The sequence below is a fragment of the Carettochelys insculpta genome, chromosome 13 (genome assembly GCF_033958435.1).
Source record: "Carettochelys insculpta isolate YL-2023 chromosome 13, ASM3395843v1, whole genome shotgun sequence".
Taxonomy (NCBI): domain Eukaryota; kingdom Metazoa; phylum Chordata; order Testudines; family Carettochelyidae; genus Carettochelys; species Carettochelys insculpta.
The window spans coordinates 44,539,976-44,557,856 of record NC_134149.1 but is presented as its reverse complement, the minus strand read 5'-3'; the positions used below and the strand labels follow the sequence as shown (position 1 = coordinate 44,557,856).

Here is a 17,881-nt window from a genome sequence, read left to right as displayed (position 1 = left end):
GGCCATTCATCATAGCTGGGACACGGCCGTGCAGGTTGTTGTCTTTGCCTTTGCTGCTGCTTGTTGGGCTCCAGTGCAGACGGCAGGCTGGGGTTCCCTCCCAGGGGACAGGCCAGTGCACTCTGCAGGCTGCCGGAGGTGGTTTATGGAGAGACTTGGATGCCCCATGAGAGGGAAGCTCTTGTGACAGCCGGGGCCAGGCCTCGGCGAAAAAGCGCTGCAGCTCGTGAGTGCGGGAGGGATGCCCAGGGAGAGGCTGGGATGAGGAGCAGAGGAACGCGAGAGGCCGTGTTGAGGCAGCAGCGAGCTCCCCCTCCCCACACCTCAGTACACACACCAAGATGAGACGCAGCTGCGCAGGGACAGCCCTGGGCACTACCTCCTGGGACGTAGCTGCTCCTCTAGCCCCAGCAGCAGGCTGACCCTGCTGCAGCTCCAGGTGCCCCGGCAGCCTGCTCCTGGCCTGTTCCCTTGGGAATCCCAGGCACTGCTGAACCTGGCCAGCAACCGGGGTCTGCCTGAAATCCGGGCATGCAAGGCCCAGAGGCAGCGCAAGGTGGCAGAGCAGCTACTGCTTTTAGCTGCAGCTTCCCAGTCACCCTGCCAGCCCCTGCAGAGAGGACGGGGTCCGGGGGCAGGCGCCCACCAGGCTTTGGGGGCTCTTTTTTGTTGCACGAATCCTAGGCTGCAAATTTCTCATCTTCCACATCAGGAGTAAATCAGGCCCTGCAAACTGTGCAGCCAAGTCAGGACATTTGGTCTGAGGCCAGGCCTGTCTGCGAGCAGGCGCAGGAGAGGGTGGGTGTACAGTTCTCTGGAGCGTGTTCCTGCTACGTCAGGGTGTGGGGATGGGGGGGCGTGGAGGGGAGGCTGCTCTGGGGCTAAGCCGTGGGACTGGAGTCTGGAATGCTGCTTGGATTCAAAGCTCTGCCACGGTGTGACCTTGGGCAAGTGCAGTGTCTCTCCCTGCCCCGTGTGCCTCAGTTTCTCCCTTGCTCATTCCCAGCATAGTTGAGATGGGCTAACCGGAACAGGGTGGGCATGGCCTGGGTTAGGCCCAGGAGAGCAGGGCTGGGCAAGGAAGGTGGCTCTTGGAGCAGGGGCCGGGAGAGGCAGATTGTGCATCACTCCCCCGATTCTCCCCCACGGGGCGAGGCGGGTCGCACCCCTGGGCCAGCGCAGGCTGGTGCGCGGCCCTTTCCCTTTCAGGAGCATGTGTGCGGAATTCTGCTTTCCAGGCTCTTTCTCTGCTGTGCTTGGCTCACACCCCAGCCCATTGTTCTCCTAACGAGCTCATTTCACTTGCCGTTCGGTTTTAATGCGGCTCCTTGGCAGAGAGCGCCGCTTGTGCAGGTTGTGGGTGTTTCTGAGTTCTTCAGAGACGCGGCTGCCCCCGGCGCAGGGGCCTCGGGGCTGTTTCCAGCTGGCCGGGCGGGGGCTCCTCTCTACCTGCTCACAGCCAGACCCACCCGCTGGGGTCCAGCTGGCTGCGGGAGGAGGAGCTCTGTGTATCTCCTAGCTGCCAGGTGGGAGCTCCACGCCGTCAGGGCAGAGCTGGCCGATCTAGCGCTCCCATGTCAGGTTCCAGCAGGCTGCTCCAGCCTTGCTTGTTTCCTGGCCTTCGCGGGCCCCAGCGTTCCCCTGGGCTCTGAACGCCGGAGCATGCACCTTCTGCATTGGGTTAACGCCTTGATTTGCACAGCACTGGCTAGGTTGGGGTGGGGACAGGCTAGGGGATGAGGCAGCTTACAGGCCTGTTGGCTTCACCCTGGCAGCGTGCAAGGCCTTCCAGGCCAGAGCACGGCCCCCCAGCCAGGACCAGAGAGCAATGTCTGGGTCCCATTACCAGGAGTCTAACTGCAGCCCCTGCCTGGCCTCACTTCTCTGCTGAGCATGGGACTCGCCAGCCTGCACCTGGCCTCCTCTTCCCCAGCAGCGACAGTGCTCCAGCTCCCTGCAGACCTCCCAGCACCCTGGGGTGGGAGCCGGCTGTGCCCACCTGCTCACCAACCCTGTCTCCTCTCAGACTCCAGGGCTGAGAGTCTGGCCCCCCGACCCCAAGCCCAGGGCTCTGGCAGTAGGAGCTTATCCACAAAGGCCAAGCAGCCCGCCAAGGGGCAGTGCTGCTGGAGACAGGGTGAGGAGCGTCTCCCAAGCGGCCTCTGCCAGCCCAATGGCTTTGTTGGTGCACGCTCCCCGCAGGGTGCAGGCCGGGGGCTGGGTTGAGCAGCTTGCCTCTTGTTCTCTGCAATGTCTCCTGGTTCCCCTGGCACAGGGGCAGCTGGCTAGCCCGGGGGGCAGGAGGCACTGCAGAGAAGGGGACACGGGGGCAGCTCCCACCTGCCCTTCTGGCCCAGTCGGAAGGAAATCAGTTTTCAGATAAAGGAAATGGCCTTTCTGCACACGTTCCCTGGCAGGGACCCAGTGGCCGAGGGACACTCGGGGAGCCTGGCTGGGTCAGGCAGTCGGGGCAGCAAGGAAGGACGTACGGACCTGTTGCCATCTGCTTGTCCTTCCAGCCCCTGGGCTCTGCGCCCCACAATCAGCTGGTGGCAGTGGGGCGCTGGCAGACACAAGCTTGTGCCCCAAAGGGGGCCTTGGGGCAAGGGGCTGAGTGTAACTGGAGTGGAGCGTGGCCCCTGGGGTGACTGTCCTGCCTGTGTGTTGTGGGTGTCACACAGCCGTGGCTTGGACACCCTAAGCTGAGTGGGAAGGGGCCGAGCTCAGACCCGAATCGCCTGCGGTATGTGGTCTCTCGCAGCCTGCCTGAAGCACCCAGGGAGCTGGTCCTGGACAAGCACCGGCATGGCGCTAAGTAGCACTGAAGTGCCGGGTCCGCCTGGGTCGCGAGGCAGCCAGGGCCAGGGGCTGCACCTCGACACCAGGATCTTTATTGTCAGAGATGTTGCATGAGCCCAAAATAACCCAGCTTGGCTGTGATCCCAGGAGCATTCTCACCCGTCGGCTGAGCACCTCTGAGTCGGAGCCCGGGAGGTGAGCAGCCTGGAGGCCACTGTGCTGACATTTATAGAGTCCCTTATCAGAAAGCAGTGCATTTGGGGCTGGGGCAGATAACAGCTGCAGGCCCTGCTTCTAACCACGCCAGCCCGGCCTTGCCTAGGCTGCGGACCATGCTGGAGAGAGGGCATTTAATGCCGTGCGAACTTTGCGTTTTTCTTGGTGCACCAGCTGATACTGATCAACCCAGTCGCTCTCCAGTGTTCCGGCCGCCAGCAAGTCCCAGGCTGTCCGCAGAAGTCCTCTTCCCGCTCTCAGCGCCGGAGTGGCTGGGCCCTTCCAGCCATGCACTTGGCGATATGACTCACAGCTGGCTGGTCTCTCATCCTCTCCCCAGTGGAATGTGTCGGTCTGGAATGTGTTTGTACCAGGTAGAGCCACTCATGGAATCTCACCCGCAGAGCATCACACACGCACGCACGGCTCTGCATTTCAATTAGAGGAGACAAGATCAAGGGAATGTGCCCAGGGCGGGATTCAAGGTGAGCCTCGCTTCTGGCACAGTGACTCCTGAGGGAGTTCTGTCTCCCTGATTGTAGAGTGCTGGCCAGGATGCAGAGCGGGTGACCAGTCTTCAGCCTGGCTCTCTTAGATCCCCTGGGCTTAGGCCAAGGTGTGCCTTGAGGTCAAAGACTGTGACCTTGAACTTGGCTTGCTGGTCTCCGGGAGGCCAGCGTTAGCCAGGGGAGGCCAGGCTGGAGGAAGCACTCACTGAGCAGCTGCGTGCATGAGTAGGTGCCTCCTGCCCTGGGATGCTGGGTGGCTGTAGCCCAGCCTAGTGGGGATGAAGGCACGAACACCTGCCGCTGGGTCACTCTCTGCCGGGGGGGCTGGGGCCCCTTGACCGACTGGAGGTGACGTTGAGGAGGCCGGCACTGCAGCCTGCATTGCTCAATTGCAGGGTGACCCTTCAAGCCTAGGACCCTGCCCCGGGGCCGCAAACACCTGAACAGATGAGGGGCTAGCTGAGTAGCCCAGCTCTGCTCCCAGGCTCTGCGGCACAATGGTTCCCTCCTGTACGGTGCCCCCGGGGACGGAGCAGACAGGGCAGAAGCGAGAGCTCCGCTGGCGGCTGCTTCCAGAGATTGTTCAGCCATGGCCAAGAGTGACTGTCAAGCTCCCATGTAGGGGAGGCAGAAGCTGCTTCCCCTCCGTCCGCACCCATGTGTCTGCGCAGGTCCCCCGCTGCTGCAGCAGAGCTGAGCGCTCCTTGCTGGGCTAGCTTGGGCTGCAAGGGACCTGACTGAGACTGGTCTGACCCTGCCTGCAGCAGGGTTTGTGTCTTTCCTAGGGGAGTGTACCTCCCTCTCACGGCCGAGTGTTTTAGGCCCTGGCTGCTGCTTCCCAGGGCACGGGGAGCGTTCTGCAAAGAAGGGTCATTTTTGTTGCAATCCAGCTGCAAGCTGCTGTGCTGCAGTTTCTGGCTGGGGCAGCAGCTGGGCACAGCACGTCCTGGTACCAGTACTGGCATGCTCAGATCTGGGTGCAGGGCTGCTTCGCACACCTGCAGCCACTCGCCCACCTGGGCCCACGTCAGTCGAAGAGGAAATTTCTTTTGCCAACTTATGCTAAGTACTGATCCAATTTGTTCCTGTTTCCATAACAACCTCCCGGTGCTTTCTGGTCCTTTCTGCTGTTCACAGCAGTTGAGATTTGGCGTTCAAGTGCTCCGCAGAATTCATCACGTTGGGAAGGCGAGTCGGGGTCGGGTGGAAAAGAATTCCCAGGCCCTGCAGGCTGGGAGTGCCCCAATCTGTGCCCGCCAGCCCTTGGTACAAGCCTCCTCCTGCTGCACTGCCCACCTGAGACACGAGTCTGGTTTTCTTCCTTGCACGTGGGAGTGGAGTTGACAAGGTCTGGGCCTCGTGAAGATGAGAGGCCAAGAGCAGCAGTTCGTGCCTGGCTTCCCAGGGGTAGTGGCAATAGGGGCTTCCCTGCCAACAGTCAGCGGCAGTTGGGTGCTGTGACTGGCCTTGCCTGCCGGCCCCTGGGCTCCCCCCAGCTCTGTGGGGACCTCTCTGCCCCACTGTGCAGCCGCAGCTCTGCCACCCCTCCCCTGGCTCCAGTAGCCCCCCCAGCTCTGTGAGTGCCCCCAGGTGGAGGGGCCGGGGGCACATTTTATCAGGTGTGTTTCAACTCTGTCACTGCTGCCCAGGGGGTCGTCCAGTGGCTGAAAGTGGCCAGGGGAAGGTGGAGGCCCTGGGTGTTTGCAGAAGCCCCCAGAGTTCCTTGGTGCCTGGGGGTGTTTCTCTTTGTGGGGGGCTGGGTTGTGAGCTGTCAGATGGACAAGTCCCAGGCAGTGACCCAGCTCCCACAGAGCAGCAGGTGACGTCTCCCAGGCTGTTTTCCCAGCTCCCTGCAGGACACAGGACTCCTGCTCTTCCCCACGCCCTCGCCGCCCATCTCTGAAGGTCATGAGGTGTGTGAGCCAGGATTCCCATGCTCTGCCAGGCTGCTGTGCTCGGAGATCTGCACAGGCCGGGTACAAGCTGAGCACTTGGTGCACGTAAAGCCCCAGCTGGGCAGCCTTGGCCAAACCTCTGGCTGCTGATGCAGATGCAGTGAGAAGGTGGGGCGGGCTGGCTGGATGAGGACCAGGGGTACTGGCTGGGCACGCTCAGCGCCAGGCAGGCTGGATGAGGACCGGGGGTACTGGCTGGGCACGCTCAGCACCAGGCAGGCTGGAAGGCAGGATGCTGGTGCCTGTGCTGGGCCTCTCCCCAATCTCTGTTGAGATACCAGGCACCCAGCAAGGGCACTAGCATCCGGCAGGATTGTCTCCCGGTGCCGTGCGTAGGGGCCTTGCCCCAGGCTAGTCTCCCCAGCACAGGCCTCTGCCCTGGACTCAGGGCGCGGGTGGGTGCCAGGGGCTCCCGGGAAGTAGCTGCCCCCAGGGAGAGAGGGCCCCAGTGACCTCCACGCCCCCGGCGGCTTTTCCCGGGCTCCTGGACTCGATTTTCCCCTATGCCCGAGGCAGCCCCGGCTCCTGCGGTGGGGTGAAAGCCCGGCCTGGCCCGGGCGCGCTGCAGGCCGCGGCCCCTCGCCCTTTCCCCTCCGCTGGGCTGGGGCGCAGCAGGTGGTGCCCGAGGCTTGGCCGCTGCCCCTCTCTCGGGCGCCCCTAGGTGGGGGGGCGGGGGCCGACCCCGGAGCGCGCCGCGCCGCGTTTCCATTGCTCGTGGGCCGCGGGGCGCGCCCGCCATTGGCTGCCAGCGATGCAGCTCCCGGGATCCGGCTTCGCGGCAGCGCTCCCCCGCCGCGCCCCGCCGCTCCGCGCCGCAGCCGGATTCCCCGGGGCCCCGCCCGCCCGCTCGCCATGGGGGGCCCGGCCCGGCCCGCGCGGCCGCTCCGGCGCTAGGAGCCGCGTCCCCGGCGGCGTGGGCGTGAGCGCGGCAGCGACCCCCGCGGGCTCCGGCGCAGGGCCCATGGTGTGAACGCCGCAGCCGGCTCGGCGCAGGGCCGGGCAGGGCGGCATGAGGGCCGGCTGCCCCCTCCGCGCCGCGGCGCCCGCCCGGCCCCGGGGCTGCTCCCCTCAGCCCGGCGCGGGGACGGCGGAGCCGGGGCTCAGCGGCAGCCAGGCGCGGTGAGACCCGGCCGGCCCCAGGGATGGGCAACGCTCAGCGCAGGGCGCCGCGGAGCCCCCGGCCCGGCAAGATGGACCCGGCAACAGGTATCGCGCGCGCGGGGGGGGTCCGGGTCCGGGTCCGGCTCCGGCTCCTGGGGACCCCCGGCTGCTGTGCAGCGGGAGCCCCGCTCCCTCCGTGGGGCGCTGCACGTGGGTCCTGCACCGGGGGGAGCCCCCAGCGCCCGCCAGGCTGCCCCTGCAACCCGCTCCCTGGCCGGTCCCCTGCGCCCCCCCCGGCCCTCTGCTGCCCCCTCCCACGCTCCTGCCTGGGCGCAGCTGGGGCCCTGCGGCCTGTGCACGGGCCAGGGGCTGCCGGGCTGGGCTGGGGGTCTGCCCAAAGGAGCAGGGACAGGGGCTGCCGGGCTCGGGGATCTGCCCCCCGCGGATGGGAAAGAGGCTGCCGGGCTGAGCTGGGGGCTCTGCCCCCATGGAAGGGGAGGGGGCTGCCGGGCTGAGCTGGGGGCTCTGCCCCCATGGAAGGGGAGGGGGCTGCCGGGCTGAGCTGGGGGGGGCGCTGCAAGGCTGGCTGCAGGTTCTGTTCCCCTGCGCGCTTCGAGTTGCGGTGCAGAGGAGCGGGTGATGGTACATGCTGCGTCTGTGCAGGTGCTCTGGGCTTTGCTATAGCAACAGGAATGACATGGGGCTGTGTTCCAGGGTCCCCAGGGAGCTGCTGTTCTCTCTGGGTAGGGCATGGACCAGTTGCGTGCAGCCCTTAGTCTGGCTGGGTCACATCTGAATGGCTGAGGAGAGGGCTAAGTGACTTGCCCAAGGTCACGTGGCACGTCGGAGCCAGGGCACCGGGGTTCTGCGCTTCGCTCTGCTGCCGGCTAGAATGTGACGTCTCCGCTCTAGGGCGTGCGGGGGTGTGCGCTGCCCGGCTGCTGCCCTCTGTGTGCTAACGTGTGGGCCACCTGCTTCAGTGGTGTGGGCTCCCCTGTGGCTGGGCCAGCCACGTTCAGCGGGTGGAGAGCCTGTGGCTCTGGCACCTGAAGGCAGGGCTCCCGCTGGTGCCCCACAAGCAGGGAGCACCGCACTGCTCTGGTGTCTGGGCCTGCACGCAGGCTGAGGGGCTGCGGTAGCTCAGGGCTCTCTCCGACACGTTCTGTGGCTGGCCAGGCTCCCGCTGCGCTTCAGAGCCGATGGCAGCGCTTGGATTCGCCGCGTGTGTGCAGTGTGACGTGGGGTGTGTATCTCGGTGCCCGTCCGGCGTTAGCTGGAGGGTCGGGGTCTGTTCTCCCTTGTACTGCACGGGAGTGAGTCTCCTAACGGCTCCTGGGCTCCAGTGTGAGCATCGTAGTGGGTGTATGATGCCGGCTGTGTCCATGAGGAGCCCAAAGGGAAGAGGCAGTGACAGAACCTACCCCCCAGGGTCCTGTGCGCAGGCAGCAGAACTCACAGCAGAACCACTCCAGCCTCATCTAGCCGTGACCTTGCTCCATGCGGGGCCGGGGGGAACACCTGCCTGCTCACCCCCCTGCCCTCCCCAGGCTGGCTTTAGTAATTCAGCACCTGGGGAACCTGGGTTCTCCCTCCCCCAGTCCTGGGCTCCAGGAGCTGCAGGGTTGCAGGTGCTCAGATCGCACCAGTTTCCAAGCAGTTGAGCTCACCTGTCTCCAGTCCTTCAGACTGCTCCACATTCAGCTCAGCCTTGCAGCTCTGGAAGCGCTGCCCTGCCTCTGACTGGTGCTGAGCGAATGGGAAGAGGATGGAGCAGGGAGAGCCCCATGCCCAGGAGGCCTGGCTAGTGCTAGCCCTGCAGAGCTGGGGAGGAGAAGCTGGAGGCTAGACTGCAAGACACAGGAGACAGGGATGGCTTGGCTCTCTCTTCCCCCTGGGGAAGCATGCTGGGCCAGCTGGTTAGAAAACAAACCTGTATCTCCTTACTCCTTAGTTGAGTGCCTGTGGCCTGTGCTGTGACCCCACTGAGGACGTGATGGCATTCCCGGGCTGTAGCGTAATCTTGAGTAACTACCCCAGCAGAGCTGCCCTGGGCTGACAGATGATGTGTTAAACCGTGGGAGCGAAGCTGTAGTAGGGAGGTTCACTGCTGGACACTAGAGAAGTTTCAAACTCATCTCGTATGTGCCATGGAGACAACTCAGGCACATCCAGTCCTGTCAGTGCGGGGAGGCTGATGGCCCAGGCATTCCTCCTGAGAAGGAACCACCCCGAAGCCTTGGCTGGAAGCAAAGTCTTATCTCCTGAGTAAGAAGCCTTTGAAACTTGATAGCCCTGGGTGCCTCCCATCCTTGGAAAAACCAGTCCTGTGGTGGGTCCCAGGCTCCCCAGGCAGGTCAGAGCCAGACAAGTGATCACAACACCCAGCTCACCCAGATTGGCCGGAAGGGCTGTGGAGGCTCCTGTGGGGGATGAGCGGCGGCTCCCTCGTTTGTTTGCCATAGGAGGAGTTTTCCCACTGCCCCAGCAAAGCCCTAGTGCAGTTGCTGGGAGCAGAGAGGGGCTGCAGTGGGGCGGGCTGCACTGGTAGAGTCACGCCTGCAGCTGGCACCCCTCAGGGAGAGTCCTGGGTAAGAAGTGTCTCGGCTGGGCTCCCCTGGGCCGGGCAGTCCTGTGCTCGCCCCTTGTGCTCCCCTTAAACAGCCCTGGGCTCCTCCAGTCTGGCTCAGTTCTCGCCCATCTCCAGCCCCCGTGCTGGTCCCATCATCTGCGGTGGGAAGGGACTGGGGCCTGCTGGCTGAGGGGAGCCCAGTCAGACCCACCCCGGCCCAGGGGGAGGATGGGGCGGGGGCCGGCTGTGGGAACGGTGCGGAAGTTCCCATGTCCCTGTGAAGACACAGTGACTGCCAGGGACAGGCCAAAGCTCCCTAGTGACTGCTTGTAACTGGTTGCTGGAATATAGTCCAGTGGGAGTTACTCGCTACGGGCCATGTGCAGCCACCCTCAGTTAACTCCGCCCCCCACCTTTGTTTCAGTGGCCCAGGTGAAGGGCAGCGACACCCAGCCCCAGACGGGGGTGGCAGAGGGAACTGCTGACACTCATGCTGTGCTGGCACCCTGCGTTGCTGCGTGTGTGTGGTGGCATCATTGCAACACAACAGACTGCGCGCTCCAGCCCAGACTGACCCGGGCTACCGTGCATCATCCAGGGGGGCACCAGGGCCCTCAGGCTACCTGTGCACTGCAGCTGGAGTGTGAGTCCCGCCTCGTGCGCCTGTGCACAAGCCAGTTCTGCTCACGCTAGCTGGCTAAAATCAGTGGTCTAGCTGCAGCAGCTTGGGCTGGTCCCATCCACCCGATCCGTGTGGGTCCGCACTTACTGGTTAGCCTGTGCACCCGGGCTGCTGCAGGTCTCTGGCCCCGAGGGGCGCGAGGGTGGAGCAGAGGCTTTTTCTGACAGCGAGGCTGCCGTTCCCTGTTGGAGCTCTGGGCCACTGTTCCCTGCCTGGTGTCAGCAAACGTCCTCGGGGTGTTGTGGGTGAGCAGGCTGAGACTGCTGACTGGCAGCGCCTGGCGTGGGGGGCTCTGGGCTGGAACTGTGCAGCCATAGTCAGGGAGGGCCGTGGGGGGACTGAGCAGATTGAGGCCATCTGCACCTAGAATCAGAGATGATGAGCGTTAGGAGAGGCCTCAGCAGGCCATGGAATCCAACCCCCTGCTCCACGTTTGAACCAAGCTCAGCTTTGTCAAGCCGGGCCTTAAAACTCTCTGAGGGTGGAGATTGTGCCACCTCCCCAGGTAACCCCTTCCAGTGCTAGCCCTGTCTTACTCCCTTACATCGAGAGCCCTTTGTGGGGGGGAAAACCTCTGCGAGCAGCTCCTCGGTGCCTGTGTCCCCCGGGGAAAGGGGCTTTGCACAATCACAACTCACCTTTATATCTGCTGCCAAGTCACACCTGGCTTGGCCAGGAACACGCTCTCAGTCAAGGCCTTGGTAAAAAAACTCCCTAAAGATAAAGCAGGGGCCTGACCAGAATGAATTGGGGTGAAAAGCCTCCTTTGGGAAGCCAAGACGCTCTCAGTTAGTGTAATACCTTCAATAACGGTCACTGGGACCCTCCTGTCACCTTAACTCTACCCTTGGGCATGCTCCACCGCCTCGTGTGTCCAGGAAGGGCTGGAGCCGGCATCCCCCATTGGCACAGAGCCTGGTGGCTCCTCCCTGCCTCACCAGCGCTCGGTGTGCGTAGACCCCTTGGGTTTCCGAGTGTTTTTCACAGACCCTGTGTGAGGCCGGGTGGGTTCCTAGGCTGGCTCTGTGCGCGGGAGTGCCAAAGGGCAGGCCATGGAGTGGCTTTCTTGTTACCTGCCATGCTGTGTGAGCGTGCAGGAGCCCATGTAGCGCTCAGTGGGTCCCACACCCCGATCTGCTGTGTTGCAGAGGGTCCCGCTCCTTCCCCTTCCCTGTGTGAACTGGGGCCTTCTGGCGCAGGAGAGAGGGCCCAGCGCACGGGAATGGAGGTCACGGCAAATGCACGAGACCCAAACCCAACCAGCTCATTTGCCAGCACCGCTGCCCCTTGGTGGATGCAGCTGGGGCTCCCTCTGGGTGGAATCGGGCTCCCTTTAGAGGCTGGAGGGAGTGGCGGCGTGAGGAGCCATTGGTTTTGGTGCTCGGGCCTGGGTCAGTGGCTGGTGTCACATAGGCTGTTTGTCTGGGGATTTGCTAGTGTGCTGCAGCGGATCAGCCTTTCTCCCAGGCAGCCTGCAGTGAGCACGTCTTTGGGTGAATTATCCGCCCTCCCCGTTTGAGGTTCAGCCCCCTACAGCCTTGGGTTTCTCAGCTTCGTCTGGTAATCCACGAGTGGCCGTGCAAACCTATTTCAGCCTGTGCAATACTCAGGAGTGCCTCGCCGCCTCTGTTGCTGAATATCTGTGCAACGAGATGGGTCACAGAGGTGCAAGGTATTGTTTCCACTGTCCAGGTTGCCCAGGCCTGCTAAGAGCTTTGGAGCCAGCCAGGGGAACACGGCTATTGTGAATGCTGCTGTACACACCCTCGTGTGCCACTGGGTCCGATGCTTTCTGCTTCGACAAGCGTGCGTGAGGACAGTGTTTTGCTAACACAAATGGGTGCACAGAGTGGCTGTGCAGAGCCGTGGCGTCCGGAGATGTGGGTGTTCCGTGCCGAGTGTCTGAGGCTGCCCTGCCGTGCTTGCCTGCGTGCAGGGTCACTCGGTTCCAAGAGATTGGTTGCAGAGGCGAGCCGTGCAGCTGTGGAGCATGACGGTTCATGCCGGGCTGGGAATGGAATTCCAGCGCGGCGTTTTGAGCCCTGCAGAGAGGTCACGTCCGGGGAGCCGCTCTCCTTGTCGGTGTTCTTGACATTTTGCTTGTCCTTTCGGTTGGTTCAGAGAACACAAACAGCGAGCGTCAGGGAAGACTGGCCCTGCAGCTGCATGGCATGCCTGTCCTGCCGTGACCTGGGGGGAAGAAGCTGGGGGCAGGGCAGCACAAACACTAATTCAGCAGCACCCCTCGGTAGCAAGCTGGCTGTGCTGAGAGTCCAGTCCAGTCCAGGTGGGCAGAGGAATTCAGTTCCAGGCCTTAGTCTAGCTCCAAAGAAATAGAGCCTTCCCCCCCCCCACCCCACACTCCCCTCCCCCCACGCTGGTGCAGATCCTGCTGGTGAAGCTGTTTGAACGCTGGTGGTAACATGCGCCCTTTAATTTTTTTCCATCTGTGCGCAGAATAAATTTTATCGTGTGCACTGAGGCATGTGTGGGTGTTCACCATCAGTACAAACACATGCAGGTGCCTGTGGGTGCTCTACTGATCATCTGGGCAGCACCTGACTCTCTCCTGACCAGCCACCCGAAGGCTCAGCTTACAGGGAACGCTGGTCACAGGTGAACTCTGGCCTGGGTAATCAGGCTCCATCTGAGATGGGTTCCGCCTGTCTTTCCCCACCCCTCAGCCGCCACCTGGGTATTTCTGGGTGTTCCCGTAGCCCCCAGGAGCTCCAGTCACGGGACAGCAGCCCGTTACACCGGGTCCTGGGCAGACTCAGAGCACTGCCCGTCCCAGGGAGCTTGGTGTGGATGTCCTGGGGAAGGGGAGTTGAGGCAGGGTGTGGAGGAAGAGAAGGGTCAGTTCTGCAGATGTAGCGGGGAAGCAAGAAGGAGCTTCTTTGAAACTGCAGCCAGTGGTGCTGGAGGCTGGGAGCACGCGGGGCTGGGACGGGAGGCGTCTGCTGAGGCCGCAGAGGAGCGTGGCGCAGTGAGTGCGGTGCAGGATGAGAGCCTTGGCACGGCTGGGCTGCGCCGGTGGCCAGCAGAGGCGTGTCTCAGAGCTGCTCGGGGCGACGTGAGGACCTCGAGAGAGGCCCAGGCAGAGGTGACGCCCTGGGGGCTGAGGGCCGAGCCCGGCTGTGGTGTTGTAACAAAGTGGGGTGGGGGAGGGTTTTACTCCCCTGGTTAGCGTCCATGTGTTTCCGACCCTCCTCTAGTAATACTAGGTGGTGCCTCAGTTTCCCTAGGCTCTGCATCAGTGCATAGTGGTGCGGGGAGAGTCGGTGCGTTGCCTTCTCCCAGGTACACAATGGGCCTCCTTTGAGCTTTGTAACCCAGGCAACCAGGTGACACCTTTCTTCTTCCCCCCAGGAAACAGGACAAAGGCGGGAGGAGGGGCCCGGCAGGTTTGAATTGGACCTGGGTGGCATGACCTGGCTTGAGGGGGAGGAAGGGGGCCAGGGCCCAGCTCAGGGACCCCCTCTGGGCCTCTCTCCCCAACAGGGATGGTACCGACGGCTGCTGGATCCTGTGCTGACAAGTTTGTTCCACGCTGGGTCCCTGTAGCCTGACGCTCTCCTGCTGAGTCCCGTCTGCCTGCAGGTGGGGGGCCAGAGCCTGCCCCCCCCCCCAGTGACAGGCATTGTCCCTGTGACCCAGTGAGGGGTGCAGGGAGGCCGGGGGGCGACATCCAGGAGGAGAGGTCGGAGCCAGGCTGCTGTGGTAGCTGGGACAGAAGGCAGAGAGAGGAGTGCAGTTTGCAGGCGGAGGGGATGACCCAGGGCTGGCTCAGGCTGTCCCGTGGGAAGACTCCTGAGTCTGGTGCCTGGAACCCCGGCCTCTTCTCCCCCTAGTTGTGGGGAAGTAGCAGCTGCCACTGTTCCGGCGGCAGCTTGTGTTAGCGCCCCCCCTCCACCCCCAGCTCCTTTCTGAAACCCGCAGACAAAGGAGCACGGGGAGGGGGCGGGGGGCTTGACTTCCAGGGGCCTACGTGACTTAGAATCCACATCCCCGTCTGAGCCGTGACCAGGGCAGCCTGTGGCGGGTCTGTGGCTCAGGCAGGATCATCCACCCACAGCTGGTAAACTCCTGCTCCTGCAATTTTGCTGCTTGGTAGCAAAAAGCCCCAGGAAAAGGCAGGTTCCTAGCCTGGCTCAGCTGGGATCAAGCGCCCCGCCCCTGTGCTCAGGGACTAGCCCCTCGCTGCCCCACTTCTGGGACAGGCGCAGCGCAGGAGGGGTGCCGGCCTTGGCGGGACTGGCTCCAGGAGTCAGCCCTGCAGCGGGGTCTGGGACCCCCCGTTGAAATTAGCACAGGAGAAGACCTTGTCAGCGGACGGTTGAGCCGGTGGTAGCAGCGCTGGTGGGTCCCTGCCCCTCTCACCTTACTGCACAGAGCAGCGCAGGAGGCAGATTACCCCAAATTGTTGGGGGGGGTTCTGGGTGCAGCCAAGCCCACAGCCTCACTGGCTGCGGTGGGCTGGAGTCCTGACCCAGATGGGCACCCCACCAAGGGGGGCCTTTGAGTTGGGCTTGGCTTCCGTCCCTCTCCACTAATGAGCTGCAGCTGGAGCTCAGATCGGGGCCCAGGATTCGGCCCAGCCCCAGCCACTGTTGCAGGTTGGTGTGTGTTTTGCTGGCTCTTGAGCTGGGGGTTCCCCAGGCTGGTTCCTGGACCCCTCGCCCCAGCCACCGGACTGACTGTAGGAGGAGCCACTGCAGAAGGTGCCTGGGAACGGGCCCCGGGTGCCTGGGGGGATGTTGCGAGCTCTGGGAGCCGCCCTGCAGCCACCGAATTGGGTTCTTAGCATCTGCGGAGCCCCAGGGCGGAATGGGCTCCCCTCCACCAGGGGCGATTCTGGGGCAGGAGAGCTGGGGAGAGCGTTCCCTGCCCCTGCTGTGCCTGCGCTGGGGAGTCACCCACCCTCACCAGGCTCCCCGCCGGCCCTCCCTGTGCTCAGGGCCAGCTGCAGTGCTGCGGGGGCGGGGGTGAGGGGCCTGCAGGCTGGGTGCTGCCTGCGGCTGCTAAACACCATACGAAGCCCCGGCTGGGCCTTGGCTCGCTGCCCCACGCGATGCGGGGATAACGAAGAGCGAGGGCTTGGGTCACTGCCCCGTGGGCCTCGGGCCCTTCTCCTCTGAGCCGCTCGCTTCTCCAGCGGCGTCCTCCCCCGGCCGGCGTGGCCCTGTGGGGTCGTGGCGCCACCGTGGTGCGGCTGCGTGGAGGGGCTCCCCCAGGCAGACGAGGCACCACCACCCACAGCGCTGGTAGGTCGGCGGGGATCAGCCTCACAGCACCTCTGCGGCCGGTGCGGACCAGCGCGCAGCGCAGCGCCCACCCATACGAACGAGCTGCCCGCGGCCGGCTGCGCTGCACCAGCGTGGCGCTGGCTCAGTGCTACGGCTCTGTGGGGCAGAGAGCAACGCAGGCTGCACCCCACTGGGGCTGGGCCAGCCCCTCGGAGCTGCTTTTGCAGGGCAGAGGGGGTTTGCCGTGACTGTGGCTGGGAAGCAGGTGAGGGGCAGTTTCTTCTCCTTGGGCGGAGCCGATGCCCGGGGCTGGGCAGGCAGCCTTCCGCGCCGGACTGTGGACAGCCCAGTCCCGCTCGGGCGCTGGGAGGGGGGCTCTGCTGGGGTGGCAGCCCAAAGCATGGCCCAGGGGTGTGGGGGAGGGGCTGCGGAGCAAGGCCCCTCCCCCTAACCTCCTGTGCAGTTGGGAAGGAAGAGGGGCCAGACCAGGACAATGGGCTGCAGGGAACTGACTCCAGCAGCCGGTTCCTGGCCACTTCCTCCCTCTGTCGGCTGGGAAGGGGGAGGAGGTTCGCCCCGCGGGTGTTTGTGACACGGGCCCCACAGCGAGCACCCTGCGGCCTGTGAGCGGAGCCGTGGGGGCCCAGCAGAGGAGCTGGGGGACCCTCCCCCCGTGCGTGGCTGGGAGTGAAGGCGCTGTGGGGTGTGGCTGGGGACCCCAGAGCACTCTGTTCGGTCGCGCCCACCCGGATAGTCCCATAGCCCCCACCCACAGCCGCAGGGGGTCGGCCCTTCATGTGGAGACGCAGCCATGGACTGGCCCGAGTCGCTGGCCCTTTCCCGGCGCGGGGCAGGTAGGGTGGCAACGCCGGGACGGGGAGGGAAGGCCGGCTGGGTGTTTGTGAGGAGCAGGGCCTGGACAGCAGAGAAACCCAGGAGCCTCAGGGTGGTGTGTTTAGGTGCCCATGGGGCATTTTGCTGTCTTGTGGGGCAGCACCGGCTCGGGGTCCGTCCCCCTCCAAGGGCTCGGGGTGAACTCTGGAGCCAGAGGTGCGTTGCCCGGATCAGAGATCGCTGAGCCTAGCCCAAGTCTCAGAGACATCAGGCTAGTTCTGACCGTCAGCGTCAGCCTGGGGGGCCGGGGGGGGCAGTCTGGGGCGGCAGCTGTCTCCCTGCCTGTGCGGCAGCGTTCGGGGCACATCACAGGCAGTGGGTCTGAGCCAATGGGACCTGCTCAGTGGAGCAAGGGGGCCATGGATGCACACAAACCAGCCCCTCATGAAAGCTATTCCAGGGCACGCTCAGCTCTGGGCTAGAGTCCTGAGCAGGATGGTGCCTGGTGCAGGAGGTCTTAGGCTGGGGAGGCAGGACTGGAGCCAGGGCACAGGCCTCCTAGAGGCTGTGGGCCCTGCCCTGGGGGCGCAGTGGGGCTGTTGGGCAGCCAGAGCAGTGATGCTCAGTTCTCCTGGCATTTCCCTCTGGGGGAAGCAGGGAGAGTCCCGGATCCGGGATGGTGAATGAGTCCCACACCCCCAGTGCAAACGGCGTCTGCTTCCTCTGGCTCCTCTACACGCACCTGCGTGGCCAAGTGTGGGGCTGGTGCCTGGCTGTGCAGCACAGCCCTGCTGTGCCCCTTGCCGTACTTTCTAGCCCTGGGCCCATGCCCCGGACTGCAGCTCTGGGCTGCCTGGCTGGGTGCAAGAGCTTTCCCTTCTCCTGCCAGCGCTTGGTTGTGTTTCCAAGCCCCTTGGGATGGACTTACTTGGCTGGCAGCTGTGAAAATGGCGCGGAGCCCTGCCAAGCCTGCGTTCCCCCCTCCGCTCGCTCCTTGTGAGCACTGCGCCGGCCCGGGGCTCCCGCAGGCCGTGGTCTCCACTCCTGGCTTGTGTCTGTGCCTACGTGGGGTGTGGGAGGGTTTCGTTCCCCTGGTTGGGCTGCATGTGTTCCCTACTGTTCTGTAGCAACCTGAGGTGCATACCCAGTTTCCTTCGGCACAGCATCAGTGCGCGGTGGTGAGGGGAGTGTCTGTGTGATGCCTTCTCCCACGCAGGCAATGGGTCTCCCTGCTCTTTGTAACCCAGGCAGCCAGGTGAGCCCTTTCTTCCCTGGGAAACAGGACAGAGGATGGGGAGGGGCCTGGCGGGTTTGAATTGGAGCTGGGAGGTTGAGTGGGGCATCCGGTCTGGCAGGAGGAGGAAGGAGAGGCAGGGCCCAGCTTGGGGACCCCCTCTGGGCCCCTGTCCCCAGCCTTCCTGCTGGTGGGCTTTGCGCAGGGCTGGAAGGAGGAGTCTGTGTGGTCACCAGTGCTGGCTGGCTGGGGAGGCGTATGTGCATGTGTAGGGAGGTCTGACTTACTGGACAGGTGTGTGTTGAAAGCGCTGGTTGGCTGCCTGGCCCATGGGGTACATGCTGGGGTCCCAGGGCAGAGGGTTTGCAGCCCCTACAGCCCAGCTCCTGTGCAGGGCTGTGCTGTTTGGGGTGCCTGGGAAGGGGCAGGCGATGGAGTGGCTGCTCTGGAGGTGCTGAGTGCTGGGCGTGGCTCCCCTGGCAGCAGGGTGCTAACTCCACAGACTGCTCGAATGCACCTTCCCCACAGCTCCCGCCTCCCCTTCTGGCATGTGACAGCTCACGCGGCCCTTGCGGGTGGCAGAGCCTGCGGTGCCTCAGGGTTGGTGTGGTGCTGGGGACGCACCCTCGGCTGGAGTCTCAGGTTCCCCACCACGTGGCAGTGCCCAGGGGTGCAGCTCCCCCAGGCTGCAGCAGCCGGCAGCTCGCAAGGCAGAGCCCAGCAGCGACTGTGGCTG

At 64.2% G+C, this 17,881-nt stretch overlaps 1 protein-coding gene across 7 annotated transcripts in view; it reads left to right on the top strand.

The window, feature by feature from the left end:
• The window catches only part of NHSL2 (NHS like 2), a 78,696-nt gene that overhangs the window by 29,099 nt on the left and 31,716 nt on the right, over positions 1 to 17,881 (top strand). The window contains exon 1 of one of the 7 annotated variants that reach the window (XM_075007765.1): positions 6,321 to 6,685. The exons of the other annotated variants lie outside the window; for them this stretch is intronic. Within the exon in view, the coding sequence (XP_074863866.1) occupies positions 6,622 to 6,685 (64 nt within the window). The 5' untranslated portion in view covers positions 6,321 to 6,621. Of the gene's footprint in view, positions 1 to 6,320; positions 6,686 to 17,881 lie in introns of those variants that run through there. 7 annotated transcript variants of the gene reach the window in all.